Source organism: Emydura macquarii, unplaced genomic scaffold (assembly GCF_026122565.2).
Source record: "Emydura macquarii macquarii isolate MOO-44397 ecotype Brisbane River unplaced genomic scaffold, CSIRO-AGI_Emac_v2 contig_2897, whole genome shotgun sequence".
NCBI classification, from domain to species: domain Eukaryota; kingdom Metazoa; phylum Chordata; order Testudines; family Chelidae; genus Emydura; species Emydura macquarii.
In genome coordinates this window covers 2,062,398-2,082,354 of record NW_027133034.1, presented here as the reverse complement: position 1 = coordinate 2,082,354, position 19,957 = coordinate 2,062,398, and the positions used below count along the sequence as shown (strand labels likewise).

Genomic DNA, 19,957 nt, shown 5'->3' with positions numbered 1-19,957 from the left:
GCACTAGGTCTCCATCCCTTTACATGGAGACAATATCCCTCTAGAATTGGTGCTTCTGACACAGAGTCACACTACATGCTGTCCATCTTTTGGGTACCAGCAACTCCCTTGCGGAGATGCTCAGCCACTCATTTCATAACAAACACAAGTGGGAGCTCCACGACCCACTCCCTGCTCTATCTTCCAACAATGGGGCATGCCACAGTGGGACCTCTTTGCAACTCCGACCAACCACAAGCTTCCCCTCTTCTGCTCCAGGGGTGCTCTCAGACCCGGCTCTCAGGGAGACACTCCTCCTCCCCTGGACATTGGGGCTCCCATATGTTTTCCCACCCATCCCAGTCCTCCCACAGGTCTGACACAAGGTGTACTGGGACTGAGCAACCCTCATCCTTATAGTTCTCTATTAGCCTTGCCAATATTGGTTCACTGACCTCCTTCACCTCTCCACCTACCCTCAGGTCCGCCTTCCCTCCCTTCTGGATCTCCTCATACAAGCACATGGTCAGATCCTACACGCCAATCCAGTCCCGCTTCACTTCATGACCTGGTATTTGGACGGGGCTTGCACGTAGATAATGCGTGCTCCACACCCACGCATGACGTCCTCTCACATACAGCCAGAGCATGTTTCCAAGTCAAGTGGAAATGTTCCATTGCATGGGCATCCAGCCAGCACCACTCCTTGGACTCGGTGTCCATTCCTACTCTCCTTGACTACCTTCTCCACCTTTGGCAGCCTGGCCTTGTCCACTCATCCATCCAGGTCCACTTTGCCATACTCAGTGCCTTCTCCCACCTATGCCTTTAGCCACCTGACCACTAAATGCTTCCTTTGTGGTCTCCTCAACACCTTTCCCCCAGTCTGCTGACCTACTCCTCCATGGGACCTTAATCTCGTCCTTTCTGCCTTCACGAAACCACCCTTCAAGCCTTTAGCAATCTGTTCTCTCACCCACTTCTCCATGAAGGTGATCTTCTTAGTGATCATTACCTCAGCTTAATGGGTCAGTGACTGGTGGCTATGATGCCCAACACACCATTTACTATATTTCATAATGACAAGGTCTCCCTTAGACTCCATCCTAAGTTTCCATCCAAGGTGGTCTCTCTGTTCCACCTCAACCAGTCAATTCACGTCCTGATCTACTATCCCAAACCACACACCTCCCCCAGGGCACGAACGTTACATTCCCTCGTTGTCCACCATGCACTGACCTATCTCCAATGCATACGCACTTTTCAAGCCTCATCTCAACCTTTCCTCGCCACTGCGGAGCATTGCCGAAGCCATACTCTTTCGTCACAACGCATCTCTAAATGGATCTCTGATTGCATCGTGAAGTGCTAAGCCATTTCCCACATCTCTCCACTGCCTGGCATCACAAATGTAAGCTGCCATGTCAGACCTTTAAACTGACATACGGTGGCAGGACATTTGTAGGGCAGCCACGTGGTCCTCCATCCACACTTTCACCACTCACTATGCCATCGCACTAGCAACGGCAGCAGAAGCAGACTACCTTGAATGGCTATGAGTTAGCAGTGTTACCATGCAACTGCTCCTAAAATTACAATAACCTATTAGAACTAGCATCTTCTACGTTTTGCTGTATTATTACAATAGGATGAGGGGCCCCAGTCAGAATCAGGGTTCCATTCTGCTAGGCGTACTGAAAACAGCATAATACATTAACTACAGTATTGTCACCTTGCTCTGTAAATATCATAAAACCAAATGATAATAGATGTGAATGTTGCTAGCTCATTAAATCATCTATTTGTTTTCCACCTCAATACTGAATTGATTTAAATATTTCTTGGAATTAGCTCATTGCTAAGAGCTGTGTTGAATCAATACCCACTTCCTATACATTCATCAAGGTTACCTGAATTACCTCAATACTCCATATTGAACCAGGGAACATGAAAGTACACAGAGATCTCTCATACAAAACATGCTTTTAAACTACATTTGCTACAGGGACACTGGAAACCTAGTCAATTTAATAAATGAGTTAAAAGTAGTTCCATGTAATATACCTACCCTTCAAACCTTCTGCTAATTTTGTAGTACACTGTTGCCACATGAAACACACAGACACCAGGTAAAACTGACTTACTTCACTGGGGAAACAAACAAAGTGACTGTACACAAAGGGCTAGTTACGCAAAAGAATTTAAGTACTTAATACCATTTTAGGTGCCTAAATCCAATATTTAGACCCTCAAAATCCCCACTCAGCTGCCATCTAACTCTGTAGGCTCCTAAAGTCCCTAGGATCTTAACTTTCCATGGATAAAGTCCCTTAAGCACCTAAAAATCTGCCTCTGGGCATAAGAATGGCCACCTCAATCCAGGCACCTAGCTCACGTCTTAGCCCTTATGGGTTCCCCAAACTAGGCATTGTCTCACTACCTCACTTGCAAGGCCTGATACAGTAGGCATGCTCAGAGACTCCCTAACAAATCGGGCCCCAAACAAAAACAGCCAGAGAAGGAAGTGGTGCTGCTGCCATGCCACTTATAACCTTTAGCCCAATGGTTAGAGCACTTACCCAGGATGTGGGAGACCCATATTTGGCTTCCTCCTCTTCCTAATGTGGAGCAAGGATTTATATGCAGGTAACCCACTTCTCAGATGAGCACCTGACCACAGGGCTATAGAGTGTTCTGGGGTGGGTCTGTCTCATTGGACTTGGATCTTGCACCCCTTGGGTCAGCACCCTGACCATTGGCCTAAACCTTACAAGGGGACGGGCACCACCACCACTGTTTTTAATCAAGAAAGGGCTTACGGGCCTAACTCCAGGAGAGGTTTCATGGCTGTGAATCAAGCAGAGATAGGTGTCTCACTCCAACCTAGATTTAGGTGCCTTTGAGGGGTGGAGCTTAGGTACACCCTCTCTTCAGCATTCCTATTGGCTAGCTTAGGCAACCCCACGCCCAGTTCGCTGGCTTTTGTGGATCCCATTCTTAGGCAGCTAACTCTCCGCATGCATCATGTAGGCAGCCTGGGCACCTAACTCAGGACTTGGAATGCCACTAGGCAGCAGGGCACCTAACAGTTAGGCATTACAACACGAAGACTAAGTCCCCTTGGTGCGTCGAGCCCAGAATGCTGTCAAATGTACAAAATAAACTAAAAAAAGAGAGAAAGAAAAAGTGCCAAACATCTCCATTTTTAAGGGATACTTTTATCTACAGCTGGTTAAAAGAAAAGGTCACTTAAGACCCTTTTTGTGAAATGTGTCCATCAAAAGTGAGGTTATTCAGGTTCAACTGCCTTTATTAAAAACAACCCCCCCCCCCCCCCCATGACACACATTTCAAGGAAAAGTCTCCAAAAATCAAGAATTCAGGTTTCTTGAAGTAATAACAATAATTAATTCTTAAGTAGTACTTTTCCACCATGTATCTCAAGACACTTTACAAAGGCAGGCAAGTATCATTATTCCCTTTTAACAGATGGGGAAACTGAAGCACCGAGGGGTGACGTTACTTGCCCCTGCTGACAAGTCATGAAAGATCTCAGATCAAAGCCAAAAGGAGAAAAGAGAAGGTGAAACAGTATTCATTTCTGCCTCCAACCTCAGATACAGGAGAGATTCCACTCCACAAACAAAAACATTCATGCATTCATATGATCTGTGAGGCAAAGTACTAAATAAAAGAACCTAAGATTCCCAGTAATCGACTGACCTCAGATGAAAACCATGCCTACTTCCTGGAGAAACTAATGGACCTGCTACTCAGCACAGTGCTGGAATCCACCAGAATGCATTGTCTTCAGTGACCTTAACTTCGACACAGACAATGCCAAGGATACATTAGTACTCATTTGCTTATTCTACAATGGAATCCAACTGGTTCATGCTTAATGTGCTGAGCCAGTGAAAGATGAACCCTTCCCTCCTAGTTTCAAATGTGGGTTTCCAGTTTCAGAAGGAGTAGTGAAATAAAGACGTTAAAAACAGTAGTTAAGAAACAATGCACCAAAAGAAAAATCTTACTCTGTCACATGTACAGAAACAGCATATCAGCGCGCATGTATTTTGGAAAGACTTATCAATAAATCCTAGTTTACAGGAGACGGTTCTGGTTTGGGTTCTGTTATGTGCATAGAATCTTCTGGTGACCATAAAAACTATCTACCCTGTCCAATCTGTGACAAGGAGGCATTCAATTTACCATGGCTGATACTATGATGTTCACTAACACAGCCACCTGCATGTAGAAGTAACAGTTTATCAGAGTTGATCCAGAGAAGAAGCAACTCTATTCTCTTCCTCCTGCACCCTGCACAGCTTGGTGTACATTACTCACTGTAATGCTCCATCCACTTTGCAAGCATTAAAACACCACAACAAAAAGAGTACACACCAAAAGTCAACGTCCAAGATTTTTTTTGGAGATGAATGAGCATCTCTTGGTGAGGAAAAGCATCAGGTAACTCTTTAGTCTTGAAGATAATGAAGTTTGATTGATAAGTTCCAGAAAGCTGCTTGAAATGTATCCTCACTTTTTAATTACTTCTTGGGTTAGTACATGACCATAACTTGACTTGGGTTAAAAGTGGGTTGGAGCAAATTTTAGGAAGTGCCAAGAGACTTATGCTAATGCATTACAATTTTCAAGCATATTATTATTCTATGACTGTTTACTGTTAAATTTAACTTGAACTATGCACGCACACAAGGAAGAAAGAAGGAAGATGCCCTCTATATATGGGCTAGCTGGACCTTGGGCCTCAGTGCAGAAGGGTAAGTAGGTAGCAACAGGTTCTCTGCAATGAAAGAAGGCACATTTATTGGAATAAAGGAGAGTTAACACATGGAAGACATTGACAAAGATAAACAAGCTATTTTAAAAGTCAAAATACATAGGGACCAAGTCTGAACTGCAGTGATAAAAATAGAAACAAGCCAAATTCTGGCTCCAGCTTCATGCTCAGTTTGGCCTACTGCCCTTAATCCTTTTAGCATTAGATATATATGGATTGTACAAAGCTGTGAAAAGTGTTGTGGTACTTTTGTATGAATTAGACCATATGCATTAAATTAAGGCCTTAGTTGGATGATGATTTCTCCAGCAAAAAAGTACAACATATACACACAGGATGGCTCTAAATGCTCTCAGTCAACAAGGCCAATCCTGTTCTCACTGAAGTCAATGAGAATTTGGCCATTGGCTTCAACAGGAGCATGAGCAGGCCAAGGGACAGAAATAACTTACAAGATAAGGCCATGACCGGGCAATTCACCATGCACAGACAGACAGACTGTTGTGCCCACATAGAGACCCAATGATCTCTATGGGTGGTTCAGGGCAAAAACAAGTACTTTGATAGTAAAGGAAACAAAAATGCTTCTTTCATAATCATTAAATATTATACCAGTGTAAACAATAGTTTATAAACATCTTTTTAGAGAAAACAAGTCAATGTATTAGCTTTCCTTCAGATATGCAGCTGCAATAGCAAGCACTAATTTGATAATCTTGCTAATTTTCCCTTCAGCCATGGGAACTACTGATTGTACCATACAGAGAGTTGTGATAAAACTCAAGACAAAAATGTAAAAGCATAAAATAAATAATTTCTTTTAAAAGCAATATTATGCCATATTTTAGATGCAGGAGCAAAATTCCTAAAATCAATTGGGGAAGGGTTTTTAAGTGGGGAATAATTTGAGTATATAAAAATGAGTTCAAAACTACATATAAAATATTTTACAGTGTTTCTGATTCATATGTAATTATAAATATAATTTAGATGTAAAATCAGTCCTGCAGCCTTTATATGAACATAAATCCCTTTGAAATCAGTAATTCCTTATGGCAGGGGATGAAGGAGTCAGATTAATACTGTGCTAATTTAGTAATTGCAGTTATTTACTTCCTAAATCCAGAAAAGGACAGAGCACAAAACACTTTGGCCTCCCATACTGCAAATGTTTACACATATGCTTACGTCTGAGCACCTGAAGTTCATGGAACTACTCGTGCTTAAAAGTTATGCACTTGCATAGGCATTTGCAGGATTGGGGCTTATGTCGATAGTCCATTTTCACTGCTTTTCCCTCTGGTTTGCCCAGTAGAACCTACATAGATAAAAGTAAGCAAGTTGGAGTCTATACCAAATAAACAGAATTGTTTATTTAGTTCCTCTCCATTCCTCTGGTTCAAAACTATTCCAGGAAATGAAGATGCAGAGATGTCACTAAGAGCATTGTTTGCCCTGCAGAATCTTTATTACTAAAGCTAGTCAGGAAATATTTTTTGTCCTGCGAAAAATTTCAAACACATTTCATCTAAAGTTTTCTTCAAAGATGTTCATTCAGGTTGTCATTAAAAAAAATCCCCAAACCCGACAGTGTTTTAGTTTTGATTTTTTCAAACAAACTCGACAAATGTAATCAAAAGCAAAAATTTCTTGCAGAGATTTCCATTTTGATGGAAAAAATTGAAATTAATTGAAAAATGTTTTGAACAAAAAATTTTAAACTGCTCCAAATTATTAGTTATAATGCAACAGTTGGAAAGAACCCAGGCTGACTCACAGAACCCAGACTGAGTTTCCAGGGCTAGAAGCTGGAAAAACAACTTTTTTACTTGTATGCCGACTAGACCTGGTGAGGTTTCCTGTTCACAAGAAGTTTTGATATTTTTAAATTTTGTTGTGTTCCAAACTGGAATGAAACCAAGTTTTTCTAACATTTCCTCACAAACTGGAAATTCCCCCCAAAAAGTGTTTCAAAAACACTGGCACATGCGGTTTCCACAATGAAACATGCTAACTGGGACTGGCAGCTGTTGAGTGAAACTGACATAGACAAGAATGTCAAATTCAGTCAGAAGCTGCCAAGGTCTGCAGCTCCATGGTAGCTCTGCCATGTGTACTATCTCGGGGCTTCCACAGTCCCAGGCCAGCTGGCTTCCCAGGCTCCTCGGTTCTCCAGGCTCCCAACTCTCTGGAAGTCCAGGGTCCCCAGTCCTAGGACAGTCCACATGGCAGAGCAGTCATGAACCTGGGCAGTCCTCTGGGAGGAGCTGCCTTAGAGCCACAGACCCAGGAAATCCAGGGTCTCTAGAAGTCCCTGCCTCAACAAGTAAGCTGGCAGTGAATCAGGCAACTCGAAATCAGAGCACATTTGAAATGGAAATCACTGACTGGTAATGCATACAGTGACATTTTTACAATTGCTTTTTAGAAGAGTTGTAATGTGTTTGGTGGAACTGCCTGGAGCAGTTACATCCACCCAGTTTTCATCTGTACTGTTAATTTCTTTTCCCTGAATATAGAACTTTATATTTATTTTTACTGAATCTCCCTCCCTCCATTGCCTACAGCTCTAATCTTTCCAGGTCACTTAGCAGTTTGGTTCTGTCCTTTTGTGTGTCTGCAGTCCCTTCAATTGCAGTGTCATCTGTATATTTGAACACAGTTTTTTTTTTCTTAAGTGAAAATTCTGACAATAAAAGAGTTACAAAGCAGCCACACAGTATGCAGAGACGTGTGTGATTTTAGCAGTTTATTGTAGTTGCTTGAAAAGCCAAGGAAAACTTTTAGAAAGTATCCTGGACTGGACTGCAACGAATACCATACATCAGTACTTGAAAACACATAGATGTTTCACCAATAGGACATGCAGAGCTCCAGGGATCACTTGAATGTGCTACATGAAGCCCCAGTGCTCTATGGGCCACACATGAAAAACCACTGGCTAAACACAAGCCAGGAAAGAGAGTGTAAGGACTGAGGACCTTGTCGCTTCAACCACTATGGCCAATTAGAGATGCGTGTTGATCACATCGCTTTTATAGTCCCTGTTATCAAATTAGTTACGAGCCACTGATGTGATTTTAGAAAGAAACACTCCAGTTAAAGTTCAAATGTAAGAGCTCATGACAGGAAGGAGCTCATGACAGGAAGGAATAGTTTCCATAAAGAGATGACAGACACCTAATTCAGTATTGTGGAAGCCAACATCTCCAGCCAACTTTGGGAGAAATAAAATCCTAAAAAACAGGAAGAGTCTCTTCTGCAGAAAAAACACCCTCAAAATGCTAAAAAATGAATGGCAAAGATGTTTGGTAACTAAGCCTAAGAACTGAAAGACTTAAGGCTAAAATCACAGTATACTTCAGACTGCCAAAGCATCCAGATTGATACACCATTGAAGGCCATGCCTACACTACAAATAGACCCATCTCCAGGAACAAAGTCACAGCAAAATTTGCAGATGATACAAAACTACTCGAGATAGTTAAATCCAAAGCAGACTGCGAAGAGTTACAAAGGGATCTCATAAAACTGGGTGACTGGGCAACAAAATGGCAGATGAAATTCAATGCTGATAAATGCAAAGTAACGCATATTGGAAAACATAATACCAAGTATACATATAAAATGATGGGTTCTAAGTTAGCTGTTACCACTCAAGAAAGATCTTGGAGTCATTATTGATATTTCTCTGAAGACATCCACTCAATGTGCAGCGGCAGTCAAAAAAGCTAACAGAATGTTGGCAATCATTAGGAAAGTGCTAGATAAAACAAAAAAATATTGCATTGTTTCTTTAGAAATCCATGGTACGCCCACATCTTGAATACTGTGTTCAGATCTGGTTGCTGTTGCCCCCATCTCAAAAAAGATACATTAGAATTGGAAAAGGTAGAGAAAAGGGCAACTAAAATGAGGGTTTGGAAACGCTTCCATATGAGGACAGATTAGAAAGACTGGGACTTTTCAGCTTGGAAAAGAGACAACTAAGGGGAGATATGATAGAGGTCTATAAAATCATGACTGGTGTGGAGAAAGTAAATAACGAAATGTTATTTACTCCTCATAACACAAGAACTAGGGAGTCACCAAATGAAATAGACAGCAGGTTTAAAACGAATAAAAACAAGTATTTCTTCACACAGGGCACAGTCAATCTGTGGAACTCCTTGCCAGAGGACGTTCCGAAGGCCAAGACTATAATGGAGTTCAAAAAATAACTAAGTAAATTCATGGAAGATAGGTCCATCAATGATTATTAGCCAGGAGAGGCACGGATTGCTGTGTGCCAGAGGCTGGGAATGACTGATGGAATGGATCACTTGATGATTACCCATTCTATTCATTTCCTCTGAAGCACCTGGCATTGGCTGCTGTCCAAAGACATGATAATGGGCTAAATGGACCACTGGTCTGACGCAGTATGGCCGTTCTTCTGTTCACAGTTGTGTGTATGGGAGCTACCTTTTATTATTAGTTTTTATTATGTTCCCCATCTGTGCTAAAGTCTAGGTTGCATAGGACTAGAAGGGACTTCAAGAGGTCATCTAGTCACGTCTCCTACATTCAAGCATTATCTAGACCAGCCCTGACAGGTGTCTGTCCAACCTACTCTTAAAAATCTTCAGTGACAGAGATTCCACAACCTCCCTAGGCAATTTATTTCCAGTGCATAACTACCCTGACAGTTAAGAAGTTTTTCCTAACATCTAACCTAAACCACGCTTGCTGCCATTTAAGCCCACTGCCTGTTGTTCTATCCTCAGAAGTTAACAAGAACCATTTTTCTCCCTTCTTTGTAATGTATTTGAAAACGTATGTCCCCCCTCAGTCTTCTCATCTCCATACTAAGCAAACAATTTTTTCAGTCTTTCCTCACAGGCCATGTTTTCTAGACCTTTAATCATTTTTGTTGCTCTTTTCCAGATTCTCTCCAATTTCTCCACATCTTTCCTGACATGGGGCATCCACAACTGATTGAGGCCTAATCAGCACAGAGTACATCAGCAGAATTACTTCTCATGTCTTGCTACAAAATGCCTGCTAATACATCCCAGAATGATGTTTGCTTTTTTTTTTTTTGGGCAACAGTGTTGACTCATATTTAGTTTGTGACCCACTATGATCCCCAGATTCCTTTCTGCAGTTCTCCTGTCACGCTTGCTTGGTTGGGGGTGGGAGGTATTTATTATATTATTTAACATCAGTGTGTGAAAATCATAATAATTCATATGAGATATACCATGTCAGGTACTGTTAGAAAGTGCTAAGTAAGATGATCATGTTTATGTTTATGTGTAATGGAAGTTACGGATATGCTTGATAAATCTGTATTTCAAATTTTTCTGCGTCTGGGTGACACCACAGACAGGATGGCTGCAGCACTAGCCTGCTTAACGGCCCATTAAAGAAATTCACAGGTACAATGGGCCCAGGGGGAGAAGCCAGGGATATACCTGATGAGCCACCAGGATTTACTCATGTGACTCTGGACTCCATTTTATTCCTGTAAATTTCCACAAGCAGCATGGCAAAGACCAAAGGACATAAAAGGCAGCTGCACGACTTCCATTTTGTCTTCAGTCTACCTCTGGATCAACTCATCTACAACTGAACTGAAGCGGTGAAACAAAGGACTGAGACCCAGCCAGGTACTGGATATATACCAGAGGGACTATATAAGTCTGCAAACTCCACAATTCTATTAGAAACCTGATATAGATGGACTTTCAAATCAATTGTATGTGTCTGATTGCTTTAATCCTTTAACATTTCTCTTAGTTTCTTTCTTTCTTTTTATAATAAACCTTTAGTTTTAGTTGCTAAAGGATTGACTGGCAGTGTGGTATTTTGGGTAAGATCCAAACTTCTATTGATCTGATAATGTGGCTGACCCTTTGGGGTCAGGAGAAACCTTTTTGGTAAAGAGCATAGAGTTTTAAATAACTGGTCTCTTTACTGGACCTAGTGGCTGATTGGGAGCCGGAGGCTGAAATGCAGTAAAGGGGGCTCTGCATCTTTTTATTTTGGCTTCTTGATAAACAGTGTGGGGAATCAAAAGCACTGTTTGTGGTGGTTGGGAAGTCTGACTTAAGTGTCACCCACCAGTGTTGGGAGAATCTGCTCTCCTTTTACAGCCTGCCCTGACCTTGGCATTTTCAGGTGGCTACCCTAGGCATGGGCAGGTCACATCTCCCTCCTAGACAGTCATCTCCCATTTTATATCCATCTCCATGGTTCAGGAACACAAGCAGCTCCCATCTAAACAGAGGAATGGAGGAGGGGGACAGGACAATTGTGCTGCATATTTGTAACTGGGTGTAAATCAATTCACTCAACACTAGGCAGTCCCTCATGGCCAGGCATGACATAGCAGGTCTCTCCCTAGCCAAGCACCCCCTGCCAACAGTCACTCCAGCACCCTGGCAGTTTGTCAGTAATTTGACCCTACACCCAGTTTACCAACTTAAGTCCAGCCCTTCTGAGGTCAGGCTTGTCCAAACTTAAAAGTCTAAAAATGTCTTAGAGAAAAATCTTTCCATCCAGTCTGAGCACTTCCTCAGGCCTTGGTGGGCTCAATATCCCTTGCAGTGGGCTTGTACACACCTTCCTTGGGGCTGGAAGGGGAATCTGGTCCCACCCTCTATGCCGGAGTCTAGCCGAGGGCCCTGTACTGATCAGCTAGGTCTTCTTTACCTGTGCTACACTATTTCCCTAGGCCATTTCTTACCCAGCCTCTTAAGATCCCCCCTGGGTCTCCCAGTCTCTTCCCTGGTTAATCAGGGTCTCTTCCCAGGCCTCCCTGCCTGAAAAGCTTTCCTTCCCAGCTCTTCATCATCACTTAAGCCTGGCTCTCCTTCCCGTTACTGTAGCCACTTTCTGCTCTTTATAGCAGTCTGCCTGCTTTTCCTCAGGTGTGGCTCATTCTGTAATCAAGTTGGCTCAGCACCAGAGTTTCCAGCCCACAGGACAAGCCACCCTATCAGCCCAGGTCCCCATCACAATTCTGTTTATAGTATAGATGGGGCCATAAAATCAGCATCAACTTTATCCTCATTTGGTCATATACAAAAAAAACCCACACCACACTGAGGCAGTAGTATTTACCTAAAAGCACGTATAGAGCGGCAAGTTAAGAAAAATGTGCACTCCTTTATAAGATTGAAGCTAGTTATCAGTTAGCAACATTTAAGCATAGACAGAATAATACAAGCAATGCCTGTGTAGAGAAACAAAGATTTTATTAATATGAAAAGAATAAGCTCAAATACTTCTTCAGATAATTTTTAATTACTACATTTGAGAGCTCTGACTCTACATCAAATTAAACACATTTCATGACCTTTAACATTTGGTTTAGAAACTTCAAGACAACTGCAGCCCTTGTTTTTCAGGAACTTGTTTTTAATGATCTGGAAGATGGAGTGGATTGCAAACTTGCTGAGGGTGTAGATGACACTAAGCTGGGGGTGAGGAGCGGGAGTGGTAGATACGCTGGAGGGTAGGGATAGGAGAAAGAGTGAGCTAGACAATTTGGAATATTGGACCAAAAGCAATCGAGTGAGGTTCAAGAAGGATAAGTGCAGAGTCCTGCACTTAGGATGGATGAATCCCATGCACTGCTACAGACTGGGGACCGACTGGCTAGGCAGCAGTTCTGCAGAAAAGGACCCAAGGATTACAGTGGACAAAAAGTTGGATAGAGTCAAGTGTACCTTTATTGCCAAGAAGGCTAACAGCATATTGGGCTGCATTAGTAGGATCATTAGGAGGATGAGGTAGATGAGGCTTTCTTTACTCAACTAGGGAAAGTTTCCAGTTCACAGGATCTGATTCTCATGGGGGACTTCAATCACCCTGACATCTGCTGGAAGAGCAATACAGCAGAGCACAAACAATCCAGGAAGTTTTTGGATAGTGTCGCAGACAATTTCCTGGTGCAAGTGCTGGAGCAACTAACTAGGGGCCGTGGTTCTCTTGACCTGCTGCTCACAAACAAGGAAGATTTGGTAGGGGAAGTAGAAGTGGGTGGCAACCTAGGCAGCAGTGACCATGAGATGGTCAAGTTCAGGATCCTGACAAAAGGAAGAAAGGAGAACAGCAGGATACGGACCATGGACTACAGAAAAAGCGGACTTTGACTCCCTCAGGGAACTGATGGGCAGGATTCCCTGGGAGGCTAATATGAGGGGGAAAGGAATCCAAGAGAGCTGGCTGTATTTTAAAGAAACCTTACTGAGGGCACAGGAGCAAACCATCCCGATGTGCAGAAAGAATAGCAAATATGGTAGGCGTCCAGCTTGGCTTAACAAAGAAGGCTTTGGTGAACTTAAACACAAAAAAGAAGCTTACAAGAAGAGGAAGCTTGGTCAGATGACTAGGGAGGATTATAAAAATACTGCTCGAACGTGCAGGAATGAAATCAGGAAAGCCAAAGCGCAATTGGAGTTGCAGCTAGCAAGGGACGTGAAGGGGAACAAGAAGGGTTTCTACAGGTATGTTGCCAACAAGAGGAAGATTAGGGAAAGTGTGGGCCCCTTAGAGAATGAGGAAGGCAACCTAGTGACAGAGGATGTGGAGAAAGCTGAGGTACTCAATGCCTTTTTTGCGTCTGTCTTCACAGACAAGATCAGCTCCCAGACTGCTTCACTGGGTGGCACAGAATGGGAAGGAAGCAAACATCCCACAGTGCTGAAGGAACAGGTCCAAGACTATTTAGAAGGATTGGACATACACAAGTCCATGGGGCCGGATGCAATGCACCCGAGGGTGCTGAGGGAGTTGGCTGAGGTGATTTCAGAGCCATTGGCTATTATCTTTGAAAGCTCCTGGCAACAGGGGGAGGTCCCGGAGGACTGGAAAAAAGCAAATATAGTGCCCATCTTCAAAAAAGAGAGGAAAGAGGATCCAGGGAACTACAGACCAGTTAGCCTCACTTCAATCCCTGGAAAAATCATGGAGCAGGTCCTTAAGGAATCCATTTTAAGGCACTTGGAGGAGAGGAAGGTGATCAGGAACGGTCAACACGGATTCACCAAGGGAAAGTCATGCCTGACCAACCTGATTGCTTTCTATGAAGAGGTGACTGGCTCTGTGGATGTAGAGAAAGCGGTAGATGTGATATACCTTGACTGTAGCAAAGCTTTTGATACTGTCTCTCACAGTATTCTTATCAGCAAGTTAAAGAAGTATGGGTTGCATGAATGGACTATAAAATGGATAGAGAACTGGCTAGAGCATAGGGCTCAACAAGTAGTGATCAATGGCTCATGTCTAGCTGGCAACCGGTCACAAGCGGAGTGCCCCAGAGGTCGGTCCTGGGGCCGGTTTTGTTCAACATCTTCATTAATGATCTGGAAGATGGGGTAGATTGCACCCTCAGCAAGTGTGCGGATGACACTAAGCTGGGGGGAGTGGTAGATACCATGGAAGGTAGGGATAGGATACAGAAGGACCTAAACAAACTGGAGGATTGGGCCAAAAGAAATCTAATGAGGTTCAACAAAGAAAAGTGCAGAGTCCTCCACTTAGGAAGGAAGAATCCCATGCACAGCTATAGACTGGGGACCAACGAGCTGGGCAGCAGTTCTGCAGAAAAGGATCTGGGGGTAACAGTGGATAAAAAGCTGGATATGAGTCAGCAGTGTGCCCTGGTTGTCAAGAAGGCTAATGGCATATTGGGCTGCATTACGAGGGGCATTGCCAGCAGGTCACAGGAAGTGATTATTCCCCTCTATTCAGCATTGGTAAGGCCGCATTTAGAGTATTGTGTCCAGTTTTGGGCCCTCCACTACAAAAAGGATGTGGACAACTTGGAGAGAGTACAGTGGCGGGCAACAAAAATGATTAGGGGGCTGGAGCACAGGACTTATGAGGAGAGGCTAAGGAAACTGGGCTTGTTTAGTCTGCAAAAGAGAAGAATGAGGGGGGATTTGATAGCAACCTTTAACTACCTGAAAGCGGGTTCCAGGGAGGATGGGGCTAGGCTGTTCTCGGTGGTGGCAGATGACGGAACAAAGAGCAACGGTCTCAAGTTGCAATTGGGGAGGTCTAAGTTGGACATTAGGAAAAAGTTTTTCACTAGGAGGGGGTGAAGCACTGGAATGGGTTACCTAGGGAGGTGGTGGAATCTCCATCTTTAGAGGTTTTTAAGCTGAGCCTTGACAAAGCCTTGGCTGGGATGATATAGCTGAGGTTAGTCCTGCTTTGAGCAGGGGGTTGGACTAGATGACCTCCTGAGGTCCTTTCCAATTCTAATATTCTATGATTCTATGACTGCCAGCAGATCGAGCGAAATGATTATTCCTTTCTATTTGGCATTGGTGAGGCCACATTTGGAGTACTGTATCCAGTTTTGGGACCCGCACTACATGAAGGATGTAGACAAATTGGAAAAAGTCAGGCGGAGGGCAACAAAAATGATTAGGGGGCTGGAGCACATGACTTATGAAGAGAGGCTAAGGGAACTAGGGTTATTTAGTCTGCAGCAGAGAAGAGTGAGGGGGATTTGATAGTGGCCTTCAACTACATGAAGGGAGGTTCCAGGGAGGATGGAGCTAGGCTATTCTTAATGGTGGCAGACGACAGAACAAGGAGCAATTGTCTCAAATTGCAGAGGGGGAAGTCTAGATTGGACATTAGGAAAAAAACCCTTTTTCATTAGGAAGGTGGTGAAGTACTGGAATAGGTTACCTAGAAAGGTGGTGGAAACTCTATCCTTAGGACGTTTTTAAGGCCCAGCTTGACAAAGCCCTGGGTGGGATGATTTAGTTGGGGTTGATCCTGCTTTGAGTAGGGGATTGAACTAGATGACTTCCTGAGGTCCTTTCTAACCCTAATATTCTATGATTTTAACTCAGAGAGAATTTTAAAAGCATTTAAAATGGTAGCATATTCTCTTAAGAAACAGCTGCACACAGCATAGTTATGCATAAAAGAAAGGTGATAATAAGCTATTGCCTTATGAGTATTAGAGAGGGTTTTAATGTTGACATAGCTATAGAAGAAAGAATAATGATCATCATTAACCCAATGACAACTCATGCTATAACTATTCCATATTGTCCTAAATCTGTTCACATAGATGGTGCAAATGTTAACAAACTGGTGATGCAATACAAATCCTGGCAATTCAAAGTATATGCCTGGGACTATCCTGACTTCTCAGATTTCTGGAATGGCACTGTATCCAGTTCAAAAGATACCTAAATTCTACAGAAGTCTTAAAAACTGACTATGTGTGAAATCAATCCATTTGCAAGGTCCTCTGTACTAAAGAACGCATGTTAATGCTTTTTGAACTATCAACTTCCTGTCGTGGATCTTGGGGGTGGAGGGGGAGAGGGGAAAAGGAGAAATCATACTTCAATAAAACATACATAAAGAATGAAGAGCCATGCTTGTCAGGAATGTAAATAAAAGGGTAAATGTGCTGATTCAGTGCACAGGTAAAACTAGAAATGATCCAAGTAATCTATAGAAAAAAAGAGGATATGAAAGAAGGATTAGATAGAAGAGAATGAGATAAGAAGGAGCTGTAATAGACAGCAATTGCTGTAACCAATTTTTTTCCAGATACAGAAACATCAGGACCCTTACAAGGCTGAAATTCTTTAAGACAGATGGCATTTATATTTATTTTTAAACAAATGTAGTGCTTGTGTAAACTGACAGATTGAGAGTCCTGGATACTGAACTCTTATTTATTCACAGAACTGGTATGGCACAGGCAGCAGCAGAGCAAGTTATACATTATTCCACCAATATATTTCATCTGGACAGACCTCCTCTTCTAAGGAGAAGAAAGTAACTCGCTCTACATACCTATTCAGTCCTTGGCCTGTCTGCCTAGACAACCAATGTTTCTGTACCATGGAACTGGATTGAGACCACCCTCCTTTACACGTGCCACCAAAATGTGTCATGTGGCAACACATTTTGGTTTCTCTTGTCCTGGCACAAATCTGAAACAGTGACTTAGTGGTGAAAGTCTTCATATCCCATATCCAGTGCCCCGAGACTTCAAGACACAAAGAGCACTTGAATTAGCTTATATTTAGCTACAGCTTGCATACCCTTATATACATTTATTTATTTCTGTCAGAAGAGTGTGATATCTTAATGTCTTAAATATCTGTGGCAGAACAAAGTCGACCACTCAGCTGTAGTAGTAAGCACGGGTATATTACAGCTGAGTGATTAGTCCTGAAACCACTCCCTTTATGGAAACTTGAATAGTATTATTCCCAAATGACAAATTATATATTGTGCTGGAGTGCTGACAAAGTAGAATGGAAAAAATGTAGGGCCAGGAAACAACATGGGATACAGGGATTTGAATGGTTATCCTAAACCTATAATTTCTTCTTAGGAAATACCTATATGAATGTAAAAAGTTTTGTATAAATTACAACAATATTGCTTCCTCCCCACACAGTCCTGTAACTCCTATTATTGCTAGCAAGAGCTGTGCGCATAGAGAGAAGAATATACCCTTTTTTGAGCTTTGATCATGCATTCAATAATTCCAGCATTTTTAAAGGGGAAGAAAATTAACCTCTTTAACAGTATCTCTGATATATCAAGAGTGTCTTGTGACAAATCCCTTACAGCACATTTTAACAGATACATACCAAAAGTATCACTGGTCTCTTCCATGTTGTTAATCCTATGATTCCTGATAAGATCACCTGCAAGAGCAAAAAAAATGATTATGCAGGACTGAACCGCCATCATGGCAGAGCCCATTAGCTCATCACCCATCAAGAATACATTGAAAGAATCTGTTCCTTCTGGAACTCCAAAGTTAACATTGATAAGATGCACCTTGTTTAAGAGAATGGGCCTGACTCTCCTCTCACACAGGTGTAACACAGGAGTAACTCTACTGACTTCAGCAGAAATACACCAGTGTAAAACTGCCATAAAAGACTGGAGATTCAGAGTCAATGTTGATAAGATACTTCTCTTATGATAATGTCTTACCTAATAACAAAACCAGATTTTTTTCTCATTGTGTTTCTGTTTATTTTTCAGTCCATGTACACAACTTTTCAGAAATGTACACAACTTTTCCCCCTAATTTTTCAGGTAACACAACCTTCAGCTGACTATAAAGCAACATTTCTACTAACTTAGAACCCTATCCAACAAACCACTTACACACATGTATAATTTTAAATACATGGGTAATCTCATTGACTTCAGAGTTATGGTCATGCTCAATTGTTCTGCTGGAGGGAAGCCAGAATACAAAGAAATCTTTCTATTATGTTGCCTTATTTTACCACATAATTCAATATCTCTATCAAGAGAACTACTCTGAAGGAGCTATGGCTAAAGATTTATAGACACACACATGTATCTTATTCTGTTCTGCCAGATCAGGAATAAATCCTAGAATTGAAAAAACTGACATTTTAATGACATATTATTGGGGGTGTGGCTAGAGTGTGTGTAGGGGGGAAGCTAGGCAGGGCAGAACAGATCTTTGGCTGTACCATGTAGACAATTTGAACCCCAATATGCAAGCCTCTCCAGGTAGTTATACCTCTCAGAAATTTACAACCTGACTGAATTTGCCCCCACTATTTATAGACTGCAGCCCTCCAGGAACTATCTTCCCCATGAAATGATACATACATGATACATAAACTTAAATCAATAAGGTTTGTCCAGGTTATTGGAGGAAACTGCCATATCTATCACAATGTTTGTTTTGCCCTAGTAAAGATCACATGACTGGTTTCATGTTTATTACAACTTTGAGGCATGTGATTAAATAGCCTTACTCATAATTTTCCTGTGCTGTGGTTTAATAAAGCATCATGATTAGAAAGTTATCGTTACAGATGAGAAGGCATCCACATCTTAATTTCCTAACTGTAGTTGCTTATAACTTTCCTAAAGAATTATCTTTGGGATAAAATTTCTCATGCCTGCTGTCAGCCCTGAAACAATGATCTCGGTAAATTTCATAGTCAAATGTAATGTTGTTTTGGAGCTGTTGAAACATGGGAGGAAAAGCATTTTTCCACTGAGCAACAGATCACATGTTTATTCTACACTGGAGTAATTCAAAAACTAATTTGTTACATAAGTGCAAACTGGTATATATGCAGTCCTGGAAGAGGGAGAGTGTTTTAGTCATATTTGAAACAATCTGATTTTGAACTATATTAATAAAGTTATGGATGTTTAAAAGGTGGTATATTGAACATGGACAGTGCATTTGTTTCCTTACTTCAGGGTCTAAGGCTGTGAATACCTTGCAGGGGTAAATATGTGAAAGACTACAAATATATGTATTTGGGAATGTTAGAGTTGAAGGGATCTTCATCAGGATTCCACAGTAAAATTATCTCTGTTCCTTTACACATAAGACTTATAATATGGGCTTTTGTGTCCTACAAATTGCTATGTACAATCACTTGCATCGAAAAAGTGAAGTTTAAATAGAAATCAACAGTTTCGTTTGTTACCCCTCTGAAAATATACAGTTCAGTTATCAGAGGCCATATTTTTTTTGTTCAGTAAAGAATCTAAAACACTATTTTGTCTTGCAGAAATAATAGTAATATAAATAATATTTTATATAATTGCCTACAGGTCTTACTTCTGTAGCATCACAAACTCTATCATAGATTATTACAAAAGAATAAACAAATATTGAGAAGGCCAGTTTGACATTTTTATAGTTGATTATTTTCAATGTTTTTTTCCTGATAAAATCTTAGTCTATACCTTGTATACAATAAGAAACAACACTCCCCTCCTCAGCCCCGTAATAGTACATGCACATATTGCATGCAGCATTTTTCTGTATTTAATACTGCTACTCTGATAAGACTAATAAATAAATAATTTTTTCCTAGGAATATTGCATTTGGGGGGTGAATTAGGATTTTATTATGAACAGTAAGGCAAGTAATTACATCTACTGTTGATTTCTATTTAAACTTCACTTTTTCGATGCAAGCAATTGTACATAGCAATTTGTAGTAGAACACAAAAGCCCATGTTATAAGTCTTCTGTGTAAAGGAACAGAGACCATCAGGATTCCACAGTAAAATTAAGATCCCTTCAACTCTAACATTCGCAAATACATGCATTTGTAGTCTTTCACATATTCACCCTTGCAGGTATCTGATGAAGTGGGTTGCAGCCCACGAAAG

General features: G+C 41.6%; 1 protein-coding gene across 1 annotated transcript in view; it reads right to left on the bottom strand.

Annotated features, from left to right (window-relative positions):
* Window positions 1-19,957, bottom strand: part of ENTREP1 (endosomal transmembrane epsin interactor 1) — a 50,340-nt gene that overhangs the window by 28,716 nt on the left and 1,667 nt on the right. Inside the window, exon 2 of the mRNA XM_067568867.1 lies at window positions 17,416-17,472. Within this exon, the coding sequence (XP_067424968.1) occupies window positions 17,416-17,472 (57 nt within the window). The remainder of the gene's footprint in view (window positions 1-17,415; window positions 17,473-19,957) is intronic.